Raw genomic sequence first — 21016 nt, forward strand, 5'->3', positions numbered from 1 at the left:
CCCACAGCGAACTGATATAAGGCAGGTGGAGGGCACCCAAGAAAGGGCCCAAAATTGCAGCACCCAAGATTTGGAATAGTCTCCTGGAAGAGGCTGTTGCTCAGTGGTTAGAGCATCTGCTTTGCATGCAGAAGGTCCCAGGTTCAATCCCCACTGGTATCTCCAGGTAAGGCTGGGAAGGACTCCTGCCTGAAACCCTAGAGAGGTGCTGCCAGTCAGTGTGGACAGTACTGAGCTAGATGGATCAATGGTCTGACTCGGTATAAGGCCACTTCCCGTATTCCTATGAGAGGTGTATTTCTGGCCTGCCCATTTTCAATTGCGTGGTGAAGGCTACATCTTATTTAGACTGGCCTTTTCAGGATCCTGTGTCTGAGGCCCTTCTGGGTCTCGCAAGTGTGGCTTCCCATTTGAGAGAGCCACAAGAGAACGAGGAGGAAACCCACAGACCAGAGGGTGGTGGCTGTGTGGCAGGGATCATCCTTTTGGCCCTCTGAGATTAGGAGTGGGAGGATCCAAGCCCCCTATCCAGCATTGCTCTGTGCCCAAAGGTCCTCAGTCCTGAGCCACCCCTTCCCTCTTCTTTGCCAGCCAAGGATGTGGACAAGAACCAGGACTGTGCACTGCCTGTGGAAGAAGCTGGCATCATCTGGGACAGCATATGCTTCTTCTTCTTGCTCCTCCAGCGCAGGGTCTTCCTCAGCTACTACTTCATGCATGTCGTGGCAGATCTCCAGGCCTCTGCCCTGCAAGCTTCCAGGTGGGCGTGGGAGGGTGGGGTGAGGGGAAGTCTGGCACGTGGCTGGTTTGGTGGGGAGGGTTGCCAGCAAAGCTGTGGCCGTGAGCCAAGAGCTGTGCCCATCATCCTCTATGGTGCTGCACAGGATCCAGGGGTGGTGGACGAGCTTGTTAAGTTGTTGGCTGCTTTGGGGAGCCAAAATGTCTCGGGCCAGCCCTGTATCAGGGTATGAACCCAGGTGGTGGAGGAGGAAATAGCAATATGGCAGGAAGTGGAGGGGAAGGCCTGTAGCAGTCATGATGGGCATACGTAACCTCCACACTCGGAGGCGGTATTCCGTTGAATGCCAGTTGCAGGGAGCAACAACAGGAGAGGGCTCTTCTCCTTCAAGCCCTGCCTGTAGGCTTTCCTGGAGGCATCTGATTGGCCATTGCGTGGAAACAGGATGCTGGACTAGATGGGCCTCTTGCTCAATCCAGGGGGGGGGTTATGAGATGCGCCCCCATCCAGACTCAGATTTATTTATTTGTCATTCTAGCGTAGTTGTTTTTTACTCTATCCTTGCTTTTCATCATAACGCTGATCCCAGGATATTTATTTTATTTTTATTTTATTTATTAAATTTATTAGTCTCCCATCTGGCTGGTTATCCAGCCACTCTGGGTGACGTACAACATAAAAACATACAAATTACATTAGAGCATTAAAAAATCTCAAACAATAGGTTGCATTAAAAAAAATCATAACAATAAATTAATACAATAACAGTAATAAAAAAAACCTAGAGCAGATAGTAATATAGCGATTCAAATGCAATTATGAAAAATAATAAAAATTCAGAGGGTGTTGCAAAAGCTCAGTAGCCTTTATATCACACCAAGTGCCTGGGAGAAGAGGTGCATTTTGGGTTGGAGCTGGAGAGGAAGAGCATTTGGCGCCTACCCTGGCTCCAAGGGGGAGATTCTTCCATAACCCTATTTCATTCCTTTGTCTGTCCTCCACAGGGGCTTTGCTCTTTACAAGGCCAGGATGATAAAGAGTATGAGTTTCCATCACCAGACTGAGAAGAAGTCGTTGGTCCAACTTAAGCGCCAGTGAGTTTTAGGGAGAGGGGTACGGGGGGGGGAGGGAGGGATTGGGGAGAAGCACCTTCTTGGTTCACCTTCTTGGGGCATGACAGCCACCAGCACCTTTTGCCCCTCCTGCCGGCGGTCAAGGAATTTCATGTAGCCTTGAGGTTTGGGGGCAAGAGACGAGATTATTAGTATTAGCATTATTTCAATTTATTACCCACACTTCACCACCAGGTCTGCGGGCCGATTACAACCATTCAAAATTCAGTGTTAAAACAGTTAAAATGAATGACAGTGGCAGGAACAGGGTGGGTCCTGAACACAGGTGTCAAAGGCCAGGGTGAAGAGGTGTGTCTTGAGCAATGCGAGAAGGGGCCAGGTCCATCTCCCTCACTCTGTAGCCCTTAGACCAGGGGTGGGGAACCTCCAGACCGTGGGCCAAATGTACCCTCCTCCCAGTCTAGCCCGTCTTCCTTCCTCTCCTGGCCTCGCCCCTCCAGCAGCAATTAGACTTTTAAAAACTCTTCGCTTGGCACCAACAGGAGGCTTTTTCCCTCCAGCCTAATTGCTGGATGGGAGGGTATCACAGCTGGGGAGGGAAGGCTCAGCCCTCAGACCTTTGCCTTGCAGTTTGGCCCCCAGTGCAAGGAACGTGCTAAGGAAAGGGAATGTCCTCCAGGAGGAACAATGATGCCACTTGCCTGCCTGCCAGCCAGGGGCTGCTTGTTTCAGGCTCTGGGATCCCTTCTCCAGTTCTAATAGCCCATCTTCTGCAGCAGTTACCATGGCTGCAATGCAGTTATTTCTGGATAGCTGATGGGGGGCTCTTTCATTGCCCAGTCCTGGACCACTGGCTTCCCTAGAGGTTACCTGCAGACAGGAATCAGCGTTGGGTGTACAAGTCCCCAGGATGGGGCTTGAAGCCATGGTATATGTGGGAGCTGGTCAGCTTCATGGGACGTGCAGGATACCTGGAAGCAAGCAGAGGTTTTGGAGATGGGACAGAGCAGAGCTGAGTTATGGGTGTCCTCTTTTGCTTTTTGATCCCCTGGAAGAACTGCTTGAAGAGGGGTTGTGGGCAGAATCTGGGGGTGGGGAGCCAGACGGGCACAAATGTGCCACACCCCTGACATTGCTGCGTGCCCACAGGATGGAGCGGATCCGGGCCAAGCAGGAAAAGTACCACCAGGGACAGCTCGCGGCAGACTCTGAAGAGACCTTGGAGACAGAGCAGCCAGGTGCGAAGTAGATTTTGGGGGCTGGGAGTGAGGGATGGGGTGGAGACCAGCTTTTAAAATGCTGGAAGCCTCCCTATAGGAAGGACGTCCCTGGTTTGGGCCTCCTGACCATCGCTGCTTTCATGGCTCTAGGCCAGATGCGGGGGACCTTTGGTCCTCTAGATGTTGCTAAACTACAACTCTCAGCTAGGGCTGGAGGGAGTTGTAGTTTGGTAACATCTGGACAGCCACAGGTTCCCCACACCTGCTCCACACTGGAAGGCAGTGCAGTCAAATGGGGTCCCCTCTGTTATGCACACTTGTTAGACGGACACCCAACATGAGCCCAGTTGCCCCGTGTCCTTCCACAGCTGCCTGGACCAGGGAGCCTGCATCTTCCCACAGATGCATTGTTAACTTGTGGAATTCCTTGCCGCAGGATATCCTCTAATTCATACAAATAGCTTTTCATCTTCAGTAGAGTGATCTCCACTTGTCAGAGGTGACAGGAATTTTAATTCCCAAACGGGAGGGATAGATGGGGAGCTGGCAGGGTCTTGATTTCTCGTCCAACATTGCTCCCCCAGTAATGAGTTTTTTTTTCCCCCAGCCTCTAGCTACAGCATTGAGTTTTATATATCACTTTGGCTTTCCAAAATGCTGTGGAATCTGTATTGTTTGCATCCTCTCCAGCAGCCCTGTGAGGTGGGCCGTTTTCGTTTTCCATCTTTGACTGATGGGAACTGCTGAGGTCGACTGTTGTGAGCAAGGTTAGGGGCTGCCCGTCTTAGTCATGGCTAGAGTTGTGAAGGCCCAGGAAAAAAAAAGGGGGGGAGAGACACGTTTTTTTCTTTTCTTCCTGAAGCCTTTCTAACTGTTTTCCAAGAACTTGGGGGAGGGGACTTCCCCCCCCCCCAAAATGTTACTGTTTTTTTCCTGGCCTTCACACCTCTGCTCATGGCAAAGGCTGCACTCCTGTCCCTGCGTAGGCTTGTGGGTTCACAGAAGATAGCATTTTCTCTGTATTTGGAGGTTGTGACCTGCCATAAGCTCAGCTGGCAGCAACGCACAAGGTGGAGATCCACAGCAGGTTCTTCATGCTTCCTTGTGCCCCGTTCCACAGAGTCAGGGACCAAGAAGGATGCTTCTCGCCAGAGGAAGCAGTGGTGGCGCCCCTGGCAGGATCATGCCACAGGTACTGCCTGGCCCTAGCTTGGACGGGCTCAGCGGGCACACTAACCTCATCTCACCTTGCTCTAGAGCAGCCCTAACTCTGCTGCTGGCGTGGGGTAATCGCTGACGCAAAGCCATCCCAGTGGTTAACTCCAACATTTCGATTCTGCATGCAGCTCTTCTGATTCATCACTAGTCTGGGGTCTCTCTGTCTCTTTCTAACTACTTTGTCCTGGGGAGAGGAGGGCTCGTCCTCCAGCTTTCACGTGCATGTTCCACTCTGCACCGGCTGATCACTTTTGTGGGTATCCGCGATCTTTTCTCCCCACCTCACCTCGCAAACCTGAACCAGGGCTAAAAAATATCATAGGCGCTCCTGCGCTTGAAACTTGTGCTAGAAATAATAATAAAATCCTGAGATTCCTTGAGCCCTTGTGAAAACTGGCGTTCCTTCCTTCTAGGCTTGTGGCTTGCAAGGTTTTCGGGTTCCCTGATGGTCAGGCGTCCTTTTCCCAAAGTACAGGGCCTGCTAACATTTTTATTTATTTATTTACTACATTTCTGAATTGCCCTTCCTCCAGAAGTTTAAGCACAGATATCTGTAAGGAATATCAGAACCATTAAAACACAGAGGTCACTTGCAGCTGTTGGGCATCAAAACAACAAAGCGTCAACCTGTAAAGGTCTGCAAAACTCCAGATTTCAACAGCTGAGGACCAGGAAGGACGTTAGTTAAGTGGCAGAGCATCTGCTTTGCATGCAGAAGGTCCCCGGTTTGATCTTCAGCACCTCCAGAAAGGGCTGGGAAAGACTCCCTGTCTGAAGCCCTGGAGAGCTGCTGCCAGTCAGTGTAGACAGTGCTGAGCTAGGAGGACTTAATGGTCCGACTCTATATAAGACAACTTCCTAAGTACAGTTGTGGCAGTTTGGGGTATCATGAAGGGCTGCACTGTGGGGAATGGATACACCTGAAAGAATCTGCTGGGGAATTCTCCTGCACAAGTCTTAGAATCACAGACTAATTTATTTATGTATTATTTAGTCCATTTATATACCGCTTATATTTAAATAAAACTCGTAAGCGGTGTACAAGTCCAAACATCTTAAAACAACAATGACAACAAACAATAAACTGAACAAAACATCCTCTTCAGTATCAACATACAAATGGCAACAGCTGCAACTAATGGAGTTGGAAGGGGCCTATAAGGCCATTGAGTCCAACCCCCTGCTCGAAGCAGGAATCCAGCTTAAATCATCCCCAACAGGTGGCTGTCCTGCCTCTTGAAGGCTTCCAGTGTTGGAGAGCCCACAAACTCTTCTGGTCCTTGGCTCCATTGTCTTGCTGAAGTCCTGAGAGAGTTGTGCAAAAGCACTGCATGCGTTAGAGACAGAAAATGCACATGCTGTCCTCTACTGAGGAAGCTTCATAGTTTAGGGGCAGAGCACACGCTTTGCTTGCAGAAGTTCCCCAGTTCAGGACGACCCCTTCCTAAAAACCCAGGGAGCCCCTACCAGGCAGTCTAGATGGTACTCAGCTACATGGACTAGAGGCCTGACTCAGTATAAAGTGACTTCCGATGTTACCTATTGAGGACATTTCAGCAGGTAGGGCATGCTGCGTGTGGAGTGGTTCAGCTCAGAAGCTGCGTTTGCATGAACAAAGAAAAAGCATCACACGCTTGTGCAATGGCTGCTAGCAGACACTGCCATCACTTCACTACTACTAAAGTGCAAAGTTGTTCAGAGTTATCTCTTCTGCTTTTTTCCCTCCCTGCGACGAGGAGCACCGCGCTCAGTTGAGGGCGACCCAGAGTCATCTGCTCTGCTTTCCAGACAGGAAATAGCTGCCCCTTCTAGGGTGGACAGACGCACTGTAGGGAAGAGGGGGCACTACAGTGGTAATGTCTGCATGAACATTCAAGGATAGTAGTGTGTGCTCCATTTCATTATGTTTTTAACCATCCAGATTCCTGCTCCCTCCTGACTTGTAAGTCCTCTTCAGCGTGCAATGGCCAGGTGTTCACATGGTACATTCAATGAGAGTACAATCTGTGTACCCAAATAGTTGAGCTGTACACTCACACAGTTATTCACATGAGTGTACAGTCTGTAGCTGAGCTGTACAAATCAACAAGGGTACACTCTTACACAAATACCTGTATATGCTTAGAGGCATCTTGTTACCTGTGTTGAGTGTAATGTGTGAACAAGCCAAATGCTACTTGTGAATAACTGTACAAGTGTACAGCTCAACTACTTGTGTACACAGACACAAAGATTGTACCCTCATTGAATGTAAAGTGTGAACACCCCTGATACGATCCACACAGATCAGGGAATTGTCTCCGCAAGTTGATACCCCTCTCCTTTATTCTTTGGCGATTCTGTGTGCTTTATGATTGCACCCACCCAGTGGTGGAAATCAAGAAAATGTAGTATGAGTTTTTCCATGGTATGGTATCTTGATTCCATTGCACGGGGGGAGTAGCACACGGTGGAAGCAAAGAGGAGGGAGCAAGGCCTGTGTTCGTGTGTCTGTGTGTGTGTAAAGTGTAATACACTTTGTAATCCTGTCGTATTTCAAGGAGGTTTACAAACAAACACACAAAAGGATAAAAAATTATCAATAAGAACACTAAAACTAGGCAGAAAACTGCCTAGGCAGAAATAAAGCATCAAATCCCAAACACTAAAAATACTAACAGTTCAGACAGTGTAAAACAGGGGTGGCTAACCTCCCCCGCACCCCCCTCAAATAAAAAGTTTTTTTTCCTGATGCCTCAAGACCCTTTTGGCCAATTTTGGCACTGAAAGCAACCAAGCAAGAGAAACAGAAGTAGATATGGCACCCAGGCTGGACAGAGAGATTTAAACCTCTCTGCCTGGCACAGTAGCCTGGTGGGAAACATAAACTGCCCCCTCCCCAGTTTGATGAGTGAGAAGGGGGTGATAACCTCCTTCCTCAGCTGATCTGCACTTTGTGTCTTGTACGAGCATGTGTGAGTGTGGGTGTTTTGATCACGCCCACTATTGGCATGTGGCTCTGGGGCCAACAAAGGTTAGCCACCCCTGGCATAAAATGCATTCTCGTGAAGCAACACAAACCCAGATTTAAAAGGCTGGGCAAATAAATAAAATTGTTTCTACCGGATGCCTGCAGGTCATAAGGACATGCGCCAGGTGCATGGAGCTGTGAAGAGCATTTCAGGCAGAGGTCACTCCTACCTACCCTCACTTAAAGAAAGGCCTCTGTGGATGACTTCAGATGGCCCTGCACGCACACACACACGCACTCTCTCCCCCCAGGATGTCCCAGCAGTGCTTATAGCCCAACCTGTTATCCCAAAAGATGCTCTGGGGACCTGGAGACAGGCCAGGCTTGTGTCGCTGGTCAAGCACCATCCTGCTGCAGCAGCAATCCAGACCTTTGGCTTTTGAGGGCCTGGGGTTCAGTGCCCAGCAGAGCAGGATTGTAACCAGAGCTGCCATTCACCAATCTGAAGCCAGACGGGCTCTTTGCATGCTTCTTCTTCTCGCCTTGATTACTAGAATAGCCCATCTCTATGCACCCCTCTTTTAGCGGTCTTTACTTCACACTTTACTTGGGCTCCTTTTCCTGCACGTCTGTGTTCCAAAGTGAGCTCTGAGCTCTCCACACGCCACCCACTACAGCTGGTGGGGAGGGTGGGAGGAGGAGGAGCACTGCCTGATGCTGGGGGTTTTTTTGTTCCAGTGCTGCACTCGGGAGATTATTTCTTGTTTGAGACAGACAGTGAGGAGGACGAGGAGTCGGTCCTGGAGGATCAGAGGCCGCCAAAGCAGAGTGCGTTCCAGGTGAGAGGGCAGGGTTAAAACTGGCTCCCTTAGAACAGTCTGTGCAGGGGACCTGTCCTACTTGACAGGTAGGATAGAGGCCTGGGAGGTAGGCACAAGGTGTCAGGTGACTAGGATGAGTTCACTCCACCCTTCCCCAACGGGGTCCCCTCTGATGCTTTGGACTGCAGCAGCTCCCATTGGCTTCAGCCAGCGCAGCCATATGATGCTGAGGCTGATGGGAGTTGTAGTCAAAAGTATGTGGAGGGGGACCCCGTTGGGGAAGGCTGGCCTGCAGGATCATTTTGCAAGACAAGGTGCAAAATCTAATTCTTCTATAGTTTCTCTCTTTTCTCTCTCTATTTTGGAAGCAGTCTTCCCCTTTCCACTTCCGATCCCTGATGGGTCATTCCATCTGTGGTTGCTTATGAATGAGGGGGAGCTCTCTGGTCATGCACAAAGGCACTCCTTTGCAGAGGGCTACTTTCTTTTACACAGCCGAGGGCTGTTCCCTGACACAACGGAAACACGTTTCAAGGGGAAGATCCAGTGAACTCTAAACGGCTGCAGTCCAAATGATCACTGGTGAAAGAATGTTTTTAATTGTGTTTTAGGATGTTTTTAATTGTAATTAATTTTTTGAGTATTTTTAACTGTTTTTAGTATGCTTTTTTTCATGTTGATTTGTTTTGTTTCTGTTTCCCTCCCTGAGTATCTTCAGGAGGAAGGGTGGGATATAAATTCATTATTATTATTATTATTATTATTATTATTATTATTATTATTATTATTATTATTATTATTATTATTATTATTAAACTCCCAAAGCAGGGACCATGTAGTGGGGTGGGTAGGTGGTGGGTGGGTAGGTCTGCCATCTACATTAACCTGCTTTGGCTTTTAGTTGCATCTTCAACCTCTCGGATGTTTTTAGACAGAGGCTGCATCGATGTGAAGTCTTCATGCCTCCAAGCACAAAGTGGCATGCCTTTTCTTCCTTCCTGTTTTCTCATTTCTATATTTTGTCTCTTGTTTCCAGCTGGCCTATCAGGCCTGGATGACCAGCACCAAGTCGGCGCTACGTGAGCGAAAGCAACGGGAACAAAAGCAGCGAGAGACGGAGAAGGCCGAAGGCAGGTCTTCCTGTGCTCCCCTCCTCTCTCCATTTTGTCTGGGCTGGGCAGCGGGAACCCCTCCAAGTCGACCCCTGCTGCATGGCTGTCTTGGTGCTGCATTTGCAGGACGCCTCGCCCCACTTGGTGCCGAGGTGCCAGGCCAAGCGGGAGGGTATGACCAGCCTCTCTGCCTTGCAGGTGACTCAACTAAAGGGGAACCCCAACAAGGTGAACTGACAGACAGAACCAGCGGCGAGGAGGAGGAGGAAGAAGAAGCTGTTCCAGGTAACTTGCTCAGTTGGGCTACACTCAGGAAGGAGGTGCCTGTGTGCTGGCCTGCCACATTCAGGTGGAAGGGGGGATGCAGCTGCCTATTTCACAGACACACCAGAAACATACTGGTGGTGCCAGTGTTGTGGGATGCTCTTCCTGCTGAAATATGGGAGGCTCCATCAGTATTAGCATTCTGCCGGCTCTTGAAGTCACGCCTGTTAGGCCAGCATTCCCCTGATCCTCCTGACTTGAATCTCCTGCTTTGATGGTTGTTTTAACAGGTGTGCTGCTTTAATGGGCTTGTTGATTATTTATTTTAGTTACAGGTAGTTGTATTTCTGTAGTTGGTTTTATTCTTGTCATTTTGCTGTTGGCTTTTATTTGCTTATGAACCGCCTTGGTGGTAGTTCTTGAAATGAAAGGCAGCATATTAATAAATAATAATAATAATAATAATGTTGAAGACAGTTGTGGGAGAAAAGGCATAAGGGATGTAATGCAGATTGCCTGACAGGCAGCTGTGTCTTGCTGCTCTTCCTTACCCTTCAGCATCTGCTGCCTAATGGTAGAGCCGGCCCTCATTGCTAGGCAGCAATAGCTGGGTGTGTGTGTTTGAGAATATTCCCCATGTCTCCTGTTTGTGGGCTTCCTGGGGGCAGGGGATCTGGTTGGGCCACTGTGAGGAGCAGCGATGGTGGACTAGACCGACTTGTGGCCTCCTCCAACCACCGGACTCTTCTTCTGTTCAGTTAAGAGCAACGTAGTGCAGAGGGTGCTGAACATGCTGGGTTTCCTGTGGGTGCTGTGCCAAGCCACGGTGGACGGGCTGACCCGGTGGCTATGCGCCTTTACCAAGGAACACGAGCAGATGTCCACCGTCTTGGGCCTGGAGAGATTTGTGCTCACTCAACAGCTGCATCAGGTAGGCCTAGCTAGGCACCACCAGGCTTGGGAGAGCAAGGAGTCTTTTGGGTGGCGGATGGAGGGAGGCGAGGCGAGATCCATCTGCTAACAGCATGTTAAACCCTACGTAGGCCGAGGAGTTTCAGAGGAGCGTCCTGGACAGGCTATACCAACCAGCAGCAACAGACGATACCTCAGAGGACACCGCCTTGCCGGGTACGGCGGCAGAGTCTCCAAACAGCATGGCTTCCAGGCAGGTGCATAGGGGCGATGAGCTGGGGGGAGGCGAGAGCCCCCTGTGGATCTGTGTGGGGCCCTCTCTCTCTGTCGCCAGTGGGATCTGTGTGAGCTTGGTGAGGCTTCATCCAAGCAAAGGGCTGCTCCTGAACTTGCATTCAAAACTCTGGGATTTGGGTGAAGCAGCAATTGAGTAAAGAGTGCCCCTGAACACATGCAGGTTGCCTTTCTTGTCCTAGTAACCACAGCCAAGCATCCAGGATCAGTTGTGTCTAGGAAGGCATAGGCCTGCTCCCTGGACAATGACCCCATTCTGGAGGTGGGTGTTGAGCCTGAGTCCCTCAGAATCTCTCTTCACTGGTCTTAATCAGCCTTCCCCAACCTGGTGCCTTCCAGAACTCCCTTCAGTCCCCAAAAGCACAGTCCTGCGCTCCTTTCCCTAATGCTAATAATAGGCAGGCGCCTTCGGGGAGCCGTTTTCGATGGCTGTGAAAAGCTTTTTTTTTATGTCTGCTAAAAGCTTTTTTGTTTAGGTGAGCCTGATCAGACATGAGCTTGTAATCAACTAATTTTTACTCAGAGTAGATCCATTGAAATTAACGGACCTCAGTTAGTCATGCCTGTCAATTTCAGTGGGTCTACTTTGAGTAGAATTAATATTGGATACAACCCATGTAATTTTATTATGTACATTTTGGTGGTGGTGTTTTTTTTTAAAAACACTGTTTATCTAATTTTTTATCATTTGATTAGTCTACTTGTTTTTAATGTCTGTTGATTTTACATATGTTTTAATATGAGTATTTTAATTTATATTTTAAGTAACTCCTTAAGAGGTTTTTCTTTTAAATTCAGCTGGGATATAAATCTTGTTAAACGACTTTTCATTATCATATTGCAAAATCTTTCCAAGATGCTTCATAGGAAGTGATCCATAAATGAGATAAATGGATAATCGATGCAATAAATTGCAGTGGGGTGTGGGCAGGTTGCTTCCTCCCCCTTTGCCCTCCCACCCCAAGATGGGAGACATCCGCTCTCTCGGGTTGGGAGCCGGCACGTGACCTTCTTCTTTCCTGCTGCCCTCCCCAGCGGGTGCGAAGGAGCAGAGGTGCTCAGCAACTACACCACTGGCTACGACACCCAGAGCGCCAGCGAGGAGCAAATTCCTGCCGTGGGCTCCCGGGAGGACGTGGGGCTCCTTCCCAGCAGCTCCCAAGAGCTGCTGGCTTGCTCCAAGGCCCGTCCCCGCACGGCCAGCGAGTTGCTGCTGAGCAGGTACTGGGGCCGAACTGGGAAAAAGGCATGCCAGGGTATTTTCGTGGGGTGACATGTGTGCAGGACGCTGGCTGGCTGGCTGGCGATGGCAGGCTGACGATGGCTGGCTGGCTGGCTGGCTGGCGATGGCTGGATGGATATAGATAGATAGGACAAGGGTGAGGAACTGTTTTTAGGCAGATGGCTTCAGCATTCCCTCATAGCCAGTCTTTGGGGGGGGAGTGGTGGGCGGGGCCAGGGGCAAACATGGGCAGAGCGATGGATGAGGTTCTTGCCTTTGTACGGTAGGCTATATTCCAGCCAATCAAAACTCACACACATCTCTCTGCATCCATCTTCCAAGCAAGCAAGAGGTTGTCACCGCAGGTCGAGGGCACATTCCAGCCAGGCAAAGGCACTCAAGGAGGGGTGTGTATCTGGGCCATTGTGTAGCCTGGGGAGAGTCCCAAGGGCCAAACAGAGAGGCCTGAGGGGCCATATGCATTCCCCCTCCCCCCAGCTTGAGGCTCCCCATCCAAGGTATAGGTGCAGAAGGAGGTCTGCCTGTTAGCCTGACTTGCTTCAGTTTCACAAGATATGGAAAACTTATTTCTTTTCTGTGCTCTAGGATGGTTAAAATACCCTTTTCAGCTCTGAGGGGTGGGTGGAGAAAGTGAGGATTCAGGCTCCCTGGCTGGATTGGCGTGCTCTCTTAGCAAGCCAGAAGCGGTGGGTTTTCCTAACTGTCTAGCCCCCACCTGCTGGCCTTCTTACTTGCAACCAGCCCAGGGGGTGGCCCCGGCTGCCAGCTCCTGCCTCCCTCCTTAGTCTCAGTTGTACCCTTGTAGAACTCAGCAGGGTGGGGTCAAAACCAGAACGAGCTGGCTCTAGCTCTGCCAACTGTTGGCCTCCTTGCCTTCCTCCCCATCAGTACTAATGGGCACCAGCTAACACTGCCTCTTCCCCACATACACAAGCATCTGCAAGTAAGTGCTGTTTCTGGCAAGCCCTGCAAAGATGCATTATCTTGCAGTGCAATTGCTCGTCAGTGGTGTGGGGATCTCCGTGCACATTTCTGTAAATGAGTCTCTCGAACACATTCCTGGATGGGTATTGCAGAATTTTGGCTTGTGGTGGCCCTGGTTACAGTCAAGCTTTGCTGGGGACTCAGTGTCTGGTCCTCAAAGCGCTCTCTCTCTCTCTCTCACACACACACACACACATTGCAAGTGCATGACAAGTACAAATCTATCTATTTATTAAAAGCATTTATATTCTATTTTTCCATTTTCAGGAAATTCCTTAAAATGGCTTTATTGAAAAGCAAAAACAATATATACAGAGCAAAATGCATCCCAAACAGTAACAAAAAATGAAAGCCAGTTGATCATACGTGATTGCAGTGATCAATGTTCAGGGGAAGTGCTGTAGTTCATTGATGCAGCACATGCGAATGTCCTGGGTGCAATTCCCAGCATCTCCATGTAGGGCTGGAAAAGACCCTGTCTGAAATCCTGGAGAGCTGCTGCCAGCAACGTTAGACATAAAGGATAGATCAGCCTTTCCCAACCTGGTGCCCTCCAGTTGTTTTGGGCTAGAACTTCCATCAGTCCCAATATCCTGAAGGAGGGGTCCAGGCTGGGAAAGAGTGGGCTAGATAGACAAAGCATCTGGTTGGGTATAAAGCAGCTTCCCATGTGTCTTTTTTAAAAAAAGTATATAAACTGAAATTATTTGTTGATTTATTTATTTCATTTATATCCCACCTTTCCTCTAAGGAACTCATGGTCCTCCTGCTTCCATACCTTATCCTCGCAACAGCTCTGTGAGGTAGTTTAGGCTGAGAGACAGTGACTGGTCCCCAACGTCACCCACTGAGCTTTATGGCTGAGTGGGGACTTGAACTCTGGCCTCCCAGGTCCTAGTGCAACACTCTAACCACTACACCACACTGGAGCAGATAATAACACTGCCAACTGATGCATGTTTTGGTAACCAGATTACATTTTACAGATGGGAGAGTGCAGGGCTAGTGCAAAAAAAGAGCTCTGGAAGATGTTTATTTTATAAGCAAGGGTGGCAAGAAACTGATCATCTGTGTGGCGTCAGGGCACGCAGCCACAGCACAGGGAGCAGTTTTGCCATCCTAGCAGGCTTTCCTGGTTTGGTTCACCCTAGCCAGTCTGGCATTCTCTCTCCCTGTCCCCCTTGGTTTGTGCCTTCTAGGCATGTCTCCTTCGAAGAGCTGGAGGAGTCAGAGTGCTTCTACCACTCCCAGAACCGTTTCCTGCAGCTGCTGCTAGCCTGCTATCATTCTGTGGCTGGCCACTCAGACCTGCTGTGCTATTTCATCATCATCCTGAACAACATGGTGACGGCATCTGTCATCTCAGTGGTCCTGCCCATCCTGATCTTCCTATGGGCCATGCTGTCCATCCCGCGGCCCAGCAAGCGCTTCTGGATGACTGCCATCATCTACACAGAGGTGGGGGGGCCCTTTTCGGGGCAGGGAGACCAGTGTCTTTATGATCCCCCTTGACTTGTTGAAATGAAATCAGGAGCATGAAGATTTACATCCTAATGGGGGTCTACAAGAGGGGAGGGGAGGCTTTTTCAGCCTGAGGAGGGCCGCATTCCTTTCTGGGCAACCTTCCAGGGGCCACATGCTCGTGGTGGGCAGGGCCAGAGGCAAAAGTGGGCAGGGCAGTGAATGTAAATCTTATATTTTGTACAGTAGGTTAGTTTCTACACACACTCGCATGCCTCTCTGTATCCTCCAACCAGGTATGTGTAAGCAAAAAGCATTAGCAGAGCTTAAAGATGTTCTCCAGCCAGGTGCAAACACTCAAGGAGAGGATGACGCAGGGGCAATGCATGCAAGGCAGATGCTGTGCAACTGAGCTTTGGCCCTTTCCTGCATTTGGACCCCAGCTCTGAGTTTCCCCAGCCATGGTCTACAGCGTTAGAGGCAAGCAGAAGAGAGTTGCTGGGCTTTTGATTTTGGAATTGAAGTGATTCCAAGTAGAGATGGACAGATTCTGGTTTGTCCCGATTGGGCTCTTTTTACAGAGCAATCAGCTTGGCTTGTTGACCTTTTGCTGAATAGTACGGACGACCTTCTGTACGTGCCTACAAAGTGATGTTGTTTGATTTTCTATTAGGATGCCTGCTGCAATGGTTTGGATTGTTTATAGCAGGACTGTTAACTTGATTTTTAGTTTATATATTAATGTTTTCTTGTGTATTTTGCTGTTTTGACCAGACAGATGTGTAAACTGCCCTGAGACCTTCATTGATGAAGGGTGTTTAAAAAAATCAGATACAGTAGGGCTCAGCTTTACGGCACTTCGCTTTCCAGCAATTCGCTAATACGGCGGTCTCAGTTAGATGCAATTAGAATAAAGCCCCACTCATACGGCGCTTGTTCCGCTTTTATGGCGGTTTTCGGGCATCATGCGCCATTCTGTTTAATGGGTTCCACTTTACAGCGGGGGTCCAGGACATAACCCGCTGTATGAGTGGGGCCCTACTGTAAATCAGATGCTCACTGCTAAATTCCTTTCCATGAGACAGTATTTGTCAACATATATATTCCTGTAGGCTTGGGGGGGCAGGGAGCAGTTGTAATACACCTGTCCTTAAGTTTTGCTGCCTGCAGCTTCTTGAGGTGCCAGGAATGTCCCCCCTGGTTAGGCTGTCTCTGACCCTCTCCCCAATCTCCTCACACAGGTAATGGTGGTTGTGAAGTACCTCTTCCAGTTTGGCTTCTTCCCCTGGAATAGCTACACCACGCTGGTGCGCTACGAGGCCAGGCCTTTCTTTCCACCGCGCATCCTAGGCCTGGAGAAAACAGACAACTACCTCAAATATGACCTCATCCAGTTGATGGCGCTCTTCTTCCACCGGTCACTGCTCCTGGTAAGAGTGAGTCTGGAACCCTCAGTGTGAGGCTGGAAACCTGCCTTGGGAAAGCAGTCTTAGATAGACCTGGAGTAGCCTGTGACAGAGAGTGGTACTTGGGGAGACCCTGGTAACTATGGCAACAGATGAGGGATGCTGATGATGCAGCCCAGGAGACTTGTTCCTCCTAAGCTTGGTATGGGATTGAGTACAGCGTTAAACCTGAGTCCAAGGGTAGCCAATGTGATGCTCTCCAGACATTGTTGGACTCCCATCTCCCACCAGTCCAATGGTCGGGGTGATGGGAGTTGTGGTCCCATGATGTTAGGCAAGTGCCTTTGTGGTACTGTTTCCTGCACCTACTTAAAGCTTTTTGTCTACACAGTCATGCAATTTCATTGTGTACATTTGTTTTTAAAATCTGTCGGTTTTTATCTATATTTTGATAATTTTATCATGCTTACTGTTTTTTAAAGTCTGTTTTTATTGCTATCTTTTAATGGATATTTTATACCATTTTATGTAAACTGATAGAGATTTTTTTAAGTTAAGCAGTATATCAATCTTGCTAAATCCATTCTGAACTGCCTGCCTGCCTGCCTGTCCTTCATCACCAGAGCTACGGGCTGTGGGATCATGAGGAGGACGTCCTGGCCAAACATCAGCTTGAAGCACCTGAACCATCAGCTTCGACGGAGAGCAAAGAAGAGGCCGGGACTTTGGTGGAAGCTGATGCTGAGGCAGAAAGCGTAGCAGGTCAGAAGGCAGAGCCTGAGCCGGAGGTGCGGAAGGGGATCCGCGCACGGTTTCGAAAGAGAAAGGAGAAGAAGAAGCAGAGCAAGGCTCGGAAGAAAGAGCAGGTGGAGGAAGGTGCGTGGTGCTGGTGCTGATGTGGGGAAGAAGCTGCTTTGGATTCGGGGAAGTTGTGAGATGGGACGCTGACAGGGCTGTGGTGTGGTGCACCTCCAGGACCCACAATGTGGAAGCATGGGAGAAATGCTTTGGTTTTAGTATGCTGCCAAACCTTCCTGTGGCTGTGGGGTGGTGGTATTGCTGTCGTTTTGTTGTTGTTTATGTTTTTATAGTCTGGTTTATTTGTTTTGTTTTAACATCGTGTAAGTCGCTCGGGGACCTTTGGATATCAAGTGACGTTGTTGTTGTTCTTCATAATAATAATAATAATAATAATAATAATAATAATAATAATAATAATAATAAACAGAAAAGAAAGAAAGATTGTCAGCTAACATTGTTTAGGGCTCCTAAACATGGACATGGGCTCCTACTAGGAGAAAGGGCAGGATATAAATCTAATTAATTAATTAATTAAATTGATAAAGAACAAATAATGATGATAATAAATAAATAATAAGCATTCACAATAAAATATCCCCTCGATCCTGACTTCAACATATAAATGAATATACGTAGCCCATATGTCCAAATAAGTATCCAAACAAGGGTGACGAGTATAAGCTGTATGTTCAAACATAGAAAAGGGAGAAGGATCTTCAGACCAGTTAGTAGCAGATGGCGGGTGTTTATGCTTCTAGCCTTGCAGTATAAATCTCTTTGCAACTATAAGGGCTTGCAGAGCCCACTTTCATTATCCATTTGTTAGTGCCCACTTCATACTTTGTTTTTGACTGAGACTCCCAAGCAGAGCCAGGTGCAGAATAATGGCTCAGGCAGGTGGACATACACTAAGGACCAGGGTGCCTCTGAGCACATGCAAAGTCCAGGAACTTGTGATTGATACCAGAACCAAGCTCACAAAAATCCATTCCTTTTTTCAACAACCTCTTTTTTTTTTAAGAGGAAAGGAGCTTTTTAGTAGTTGCAGTTGTTAGACAGTTTTCAGAAACCCTTGCTGATCTACTGCAAATCACCCATAGATCTGCCAGTAGTTCCTCATCTACCTACTTCCCATCTCTACTGTAGCAAACGTCTATATTTGCTCTTTTAGGAATAGCTGTTTTCAGCCCCGAGTTTTGGGGGCAACGATACATCAAAGCTGTATCTAAACTAGCTTATCGAGCATTAGAAATCTACTCCCAGCACTCAGATAAATGCAAAAGTCAGATCAAACAAAGCAAGTCTTGTGAGATTGTGATGGGACACAGCGGGGAGGCAGTTTTGTTAGGCACATAAGCCTGACGCTGAAACAAGTTGGTGAGGAATTGATGCTGAGTTGGATCTCCAAGGCACCCAAGCTGTGTCCTACCATGTATCCACTCTTGAACTCAGGTCCTGCTGTTATTTTCTGGTGTTCATTCCCTGCCTTCGAAGCTTGTACATATGCCCCCTCCGTCTTTGTTTTCCAGCCCTGGAGGAACAAGGAGAGCAGCAGGATCAGAAGGACGAGGAGAGGAAGTCAAGCCCTTCCAAGGAGAAGCTGAAGGCTGCTGGACTCAGAGCGAAAAACTTCCTTGTTTCTGCGTAAGTAGACTTCAAGGGGTGAGGGCAACAGGTGCTGCACCAACCAGCTCTCTGCGCCAGGTGGCAGGTTGCCATTTGTAGGACACTGCTACGGTAATGGAGCAGATGGACATCTGAAGCTGCCTTAAGGCAGGTCAGGCTGTTTGTCCACCTGGTGCAGCACTATCTGCTCTGAATTTAAAGCCACTTGACTAGACAAATTCATGGAGGAAGAGGAGGCAGTCAGTGGCCACTAACTGTGACAGCTGTGTTTTCCCTCTGCTGTCAGAGAGAGTGTGTCTCTGAATGCCAGTTGCTGGGAATCACAAATGGGGAGAGTGCTCTTGCGCTCCTGTCCTGCTGGTGGGCTTCCTGTTAGGGCATCTGGTTGGCCACCATGAGAAGAGGATGCTGGGATCAGGGCTGTTCTTACGTTCTTACAATGGGCAGTGGCTCTCCAGGGTCGTTTTGTGCAGAGACGGGTCCTTCCAATCGCCTGCTGCTAACCTGAGATCTTTTTACTTGGAGATGCCTGCAATTAAACCTGGAACTAATCTTCTGCATGTTCCATCCACCCTCTCCATAACCCATGAGGCCATTAGTCCAGCTAGTGCCATCTCCTCTGACTAGTGGTGTCTCTCCAGGGTTTGGGGCAGAAAAGGGTCTGTCTTGCTACCTGATCCTTTTTATCCAGGAGATTCCAGGGAGTTGCACTGGGACCCTCCTGCTACTTTGCTGCAGCCCAAATGGTCTGTAATACGCCCAGCCTGTAATACGTCGGGGATTTTTTTTTTAAAAAAAGTGGAAAGCAATACATAAATTCAATAAAACTTACGTAACCATTCTTAGCAGCATAGGAAGGTGCCTTATACTGAATCAGACCTTTGGTCTATCTAGTTTCCTACTATCTACCTATCTATCTGTCTATCTACCTACCTACCTACCTACCTACCTATCTACCTATCTACCTATCTACCTATCTACCTATCTATCCATCTATCCATCTATCCATCTATCCATCTATCCATCTATCCATCTATCCATCTATCCATCTATCCATCTATCCACCTATCCACCTATCCACCTATCCACCTATCCACCTATCCACCTATCCACCTACCCACCTACCCACCTACCCACCTACCCACCTACCCACCTACCCACCTACCCACCTATCTACCTATCTACCTATCTACCTATCCATCTATCCATCTATCTATCCATCTATCTATCCACCTATCCATCTGTCCATCTGTCCATCTGTCCATCTATCCATCTACCTACCTATCTACCTATCTATTATTATTATTATTATTATTATTACTAGTACTAGTACTACTACTACTACAATTTATTTCCTGTCCATCAACCAGAGGTCCCAGGGTGGGTTGCAGCAATTTTAAAACACAAAAATAGAACAGTTAACAACAATCTAAACCATCTACACTGACTGGCAGCAGCTCTCCAGGATTTTGGGGAGGGGACAATCCCAGCCTTACCTGGAGATACCGGGGATTGAACCTGAGACCTCCTGTTTGCAAAACTGCATCCCTTCTTGACATTCTTGCAGCATAACAGGAGTTTTGGTTCTGGATTAGGGGTGTTTCCGGATTGAGTGGCATGACAAGGAGCAAGGGCCTCACCCCTGCATCTTACCCTCCCTGCCTCCCTCTCCCTCCAGAGCAGCGCACATGTTCCAGCCGCTGAAGCGGTTCTTCCAAGATATTCTGCACAGCAAATATCGTGCTGCCACTGACGTCTATGCCCTCATGTTCCTGGCTGATGTGGTTGACTTCATCATTATCATTTTCGGTTTCTGGGCTTTTGGGGTAAGTGGGACTTGTGGCAGCTATTCGTTTCTTAGCAAACTTAATTCACGGGATGCCACCAACGGACCTGGTGATTTGCAGAGGTGGCATCCTTGCTCCGACGAGCTTCCAGTCCAAACTTTGACACCTGGGGAGGAAAGACAAATGGGAAGTAAAAGAAGAGGCCAGGACAGGGAGGCCATAAATGTGTTTGCCTGGTCACCAATGGCGACCGAATGAAAGTAACTCAGGGATGGGGTCAGTCATCCAGCCAGCATGGCCAGTGGTCAAGAATGATGGGGATTGTAGTCCAGCAACTTCTGCAAGGCCACACAGTTCCCACCCTTGATGTAGCATGAGAAGGTGCTGTGGCAGTCTTGCCCTCACAGTCACCCTGTTCTTTGTGGGTACTTAATTGGATGTGACCTAGTGTTTGTGGATCCCTGGAAACTTACATGTCCTGGGGAGGTTTTGGAGAACTGCTGACCAAGCGAGACGCATCCCCTCCCATCTGCTGGACTGCCAGGCCTCTTCCAGCACAGGCTTCTCTCTCTCTCTCCCACCAGAAACACTCTGCGGCTGCCGACATCACATCGTCGCTCTCAGACGACCAGGTGCCACAAGCCTTCCTGGTGATGCTGCTTATCCAGTTCTCCACCATGGTGATTGACCGGGCGCTCTACCTACGCAAGAGCGTCTTGGGCAAGCTCATCTTCCAGGTTCTCCTGGTCTTCGGCATCCATGTCTGGATGTTCTTCATCTTACCTGCAGTCACCGAGAGGTACTTGGCCTTATGTAATTAATATATATTCCTATATCTATCTGTGTACAGTAGAGCCCCACTCATATGGCAGGTTCTGTTCTGGACCGCCTCCGTAAAGCAAAATCCACCGTTAAGCGGAATGCATTGACTAACATCGTCTAAAATGGCGCCGGACGCCCGAAAAATGCCGTAAAAGTGGAACAAGTGCCATAGGAGTGGGGCCTTTCTGCAATTGACAACCACTGTATCGGTGGAACGCTGCAAAGCGGGGCCCTACTGTATGTCTATGTATTTATTGTATTTCTATACCGCCGCATAGCTGAA

The 21016-nt window shown here is 48.7% G+C and overlaps 1 protein-coding gene across 8 annotated transcripts in view; it reads left to right on the forward strand.

The window, feature by feature from the left end:
- PIEZO1 (piezo type mechanosensitive ion channel component 1 (Er blood group)) overlaps positions 1–21016 on the forward strand; it is a 147783-nt gene that overhangs the window by 115580 nt on the left and 11187 nt on the right. For 5 of the 8 annotated variants that reach the window (XM_061594542.1, XM_061594543.1, XM_061594548.1 and 2 more), the window contains 17 exons: positions 592–760; positions 1744–1833; positions 2962–3050; positions 4153–4224; positions 5987–6103; positions 7939–8039; positions 9058–9151; positions 9332–9418; positions 10156–10328; positions 10441–10562; positions 11639–11824; positions 14030–14288; positions 15533–15721; positions 16321–16573; positions 18028–18142; positions 19803–19950; positions 20496–20710. In XM_061594542.1, coding sequence (XP_061450526.1) covers positions 592–760; positions 1744–1833; positions 2962–3050; positions 4153–4224; positions 5987–6103; positions 7939–8039; positions 9058–9151; positions 9332–9418; positions 10156–10328; positions 10441–10562; positions 11639–11824; positions 14030–14288; positions 15533–15721; positions 16321–16573; positions 18028–18142; positions 19803–19950; positions 20496–20710 — 2479 coding nt within the window. The remainder of the gene's footprint in view (positions 1–591; positions 761–1743; positions 1834–2961; positions 3051–4152; positions 4225–5986; positions 6104–7938; positions 8040–9057; positions 9152–9331; positions 9419–10155; positions 10329–10440; positions 10563–11638; positions 11825–14029; positions 14289–15532; positions 15722–16320; positions 16574–18027; positions 18143–19802; positions 19951–20495; positions 20711–21016) is intronic. The other 3 variants (XM_061594544.1, XM_061594546.1, XM_061594547.1) reach the window with 3 other exon arrangements.

Source organism: Rhineura floridana, chromosome 13, assembly GCF_030035675.1.
Source record: "Rhineura floridana isolate rRhiFlo1 chromosome 13, rRhiFlo1.hap2, whole genome shotgun sequence".
Lineage (NCBI taxonomy): Eukaryota > Metazoa > Chordata > Lepidosauria > Squamata > Rhineuridae > Rhineura > Rhineura floridana.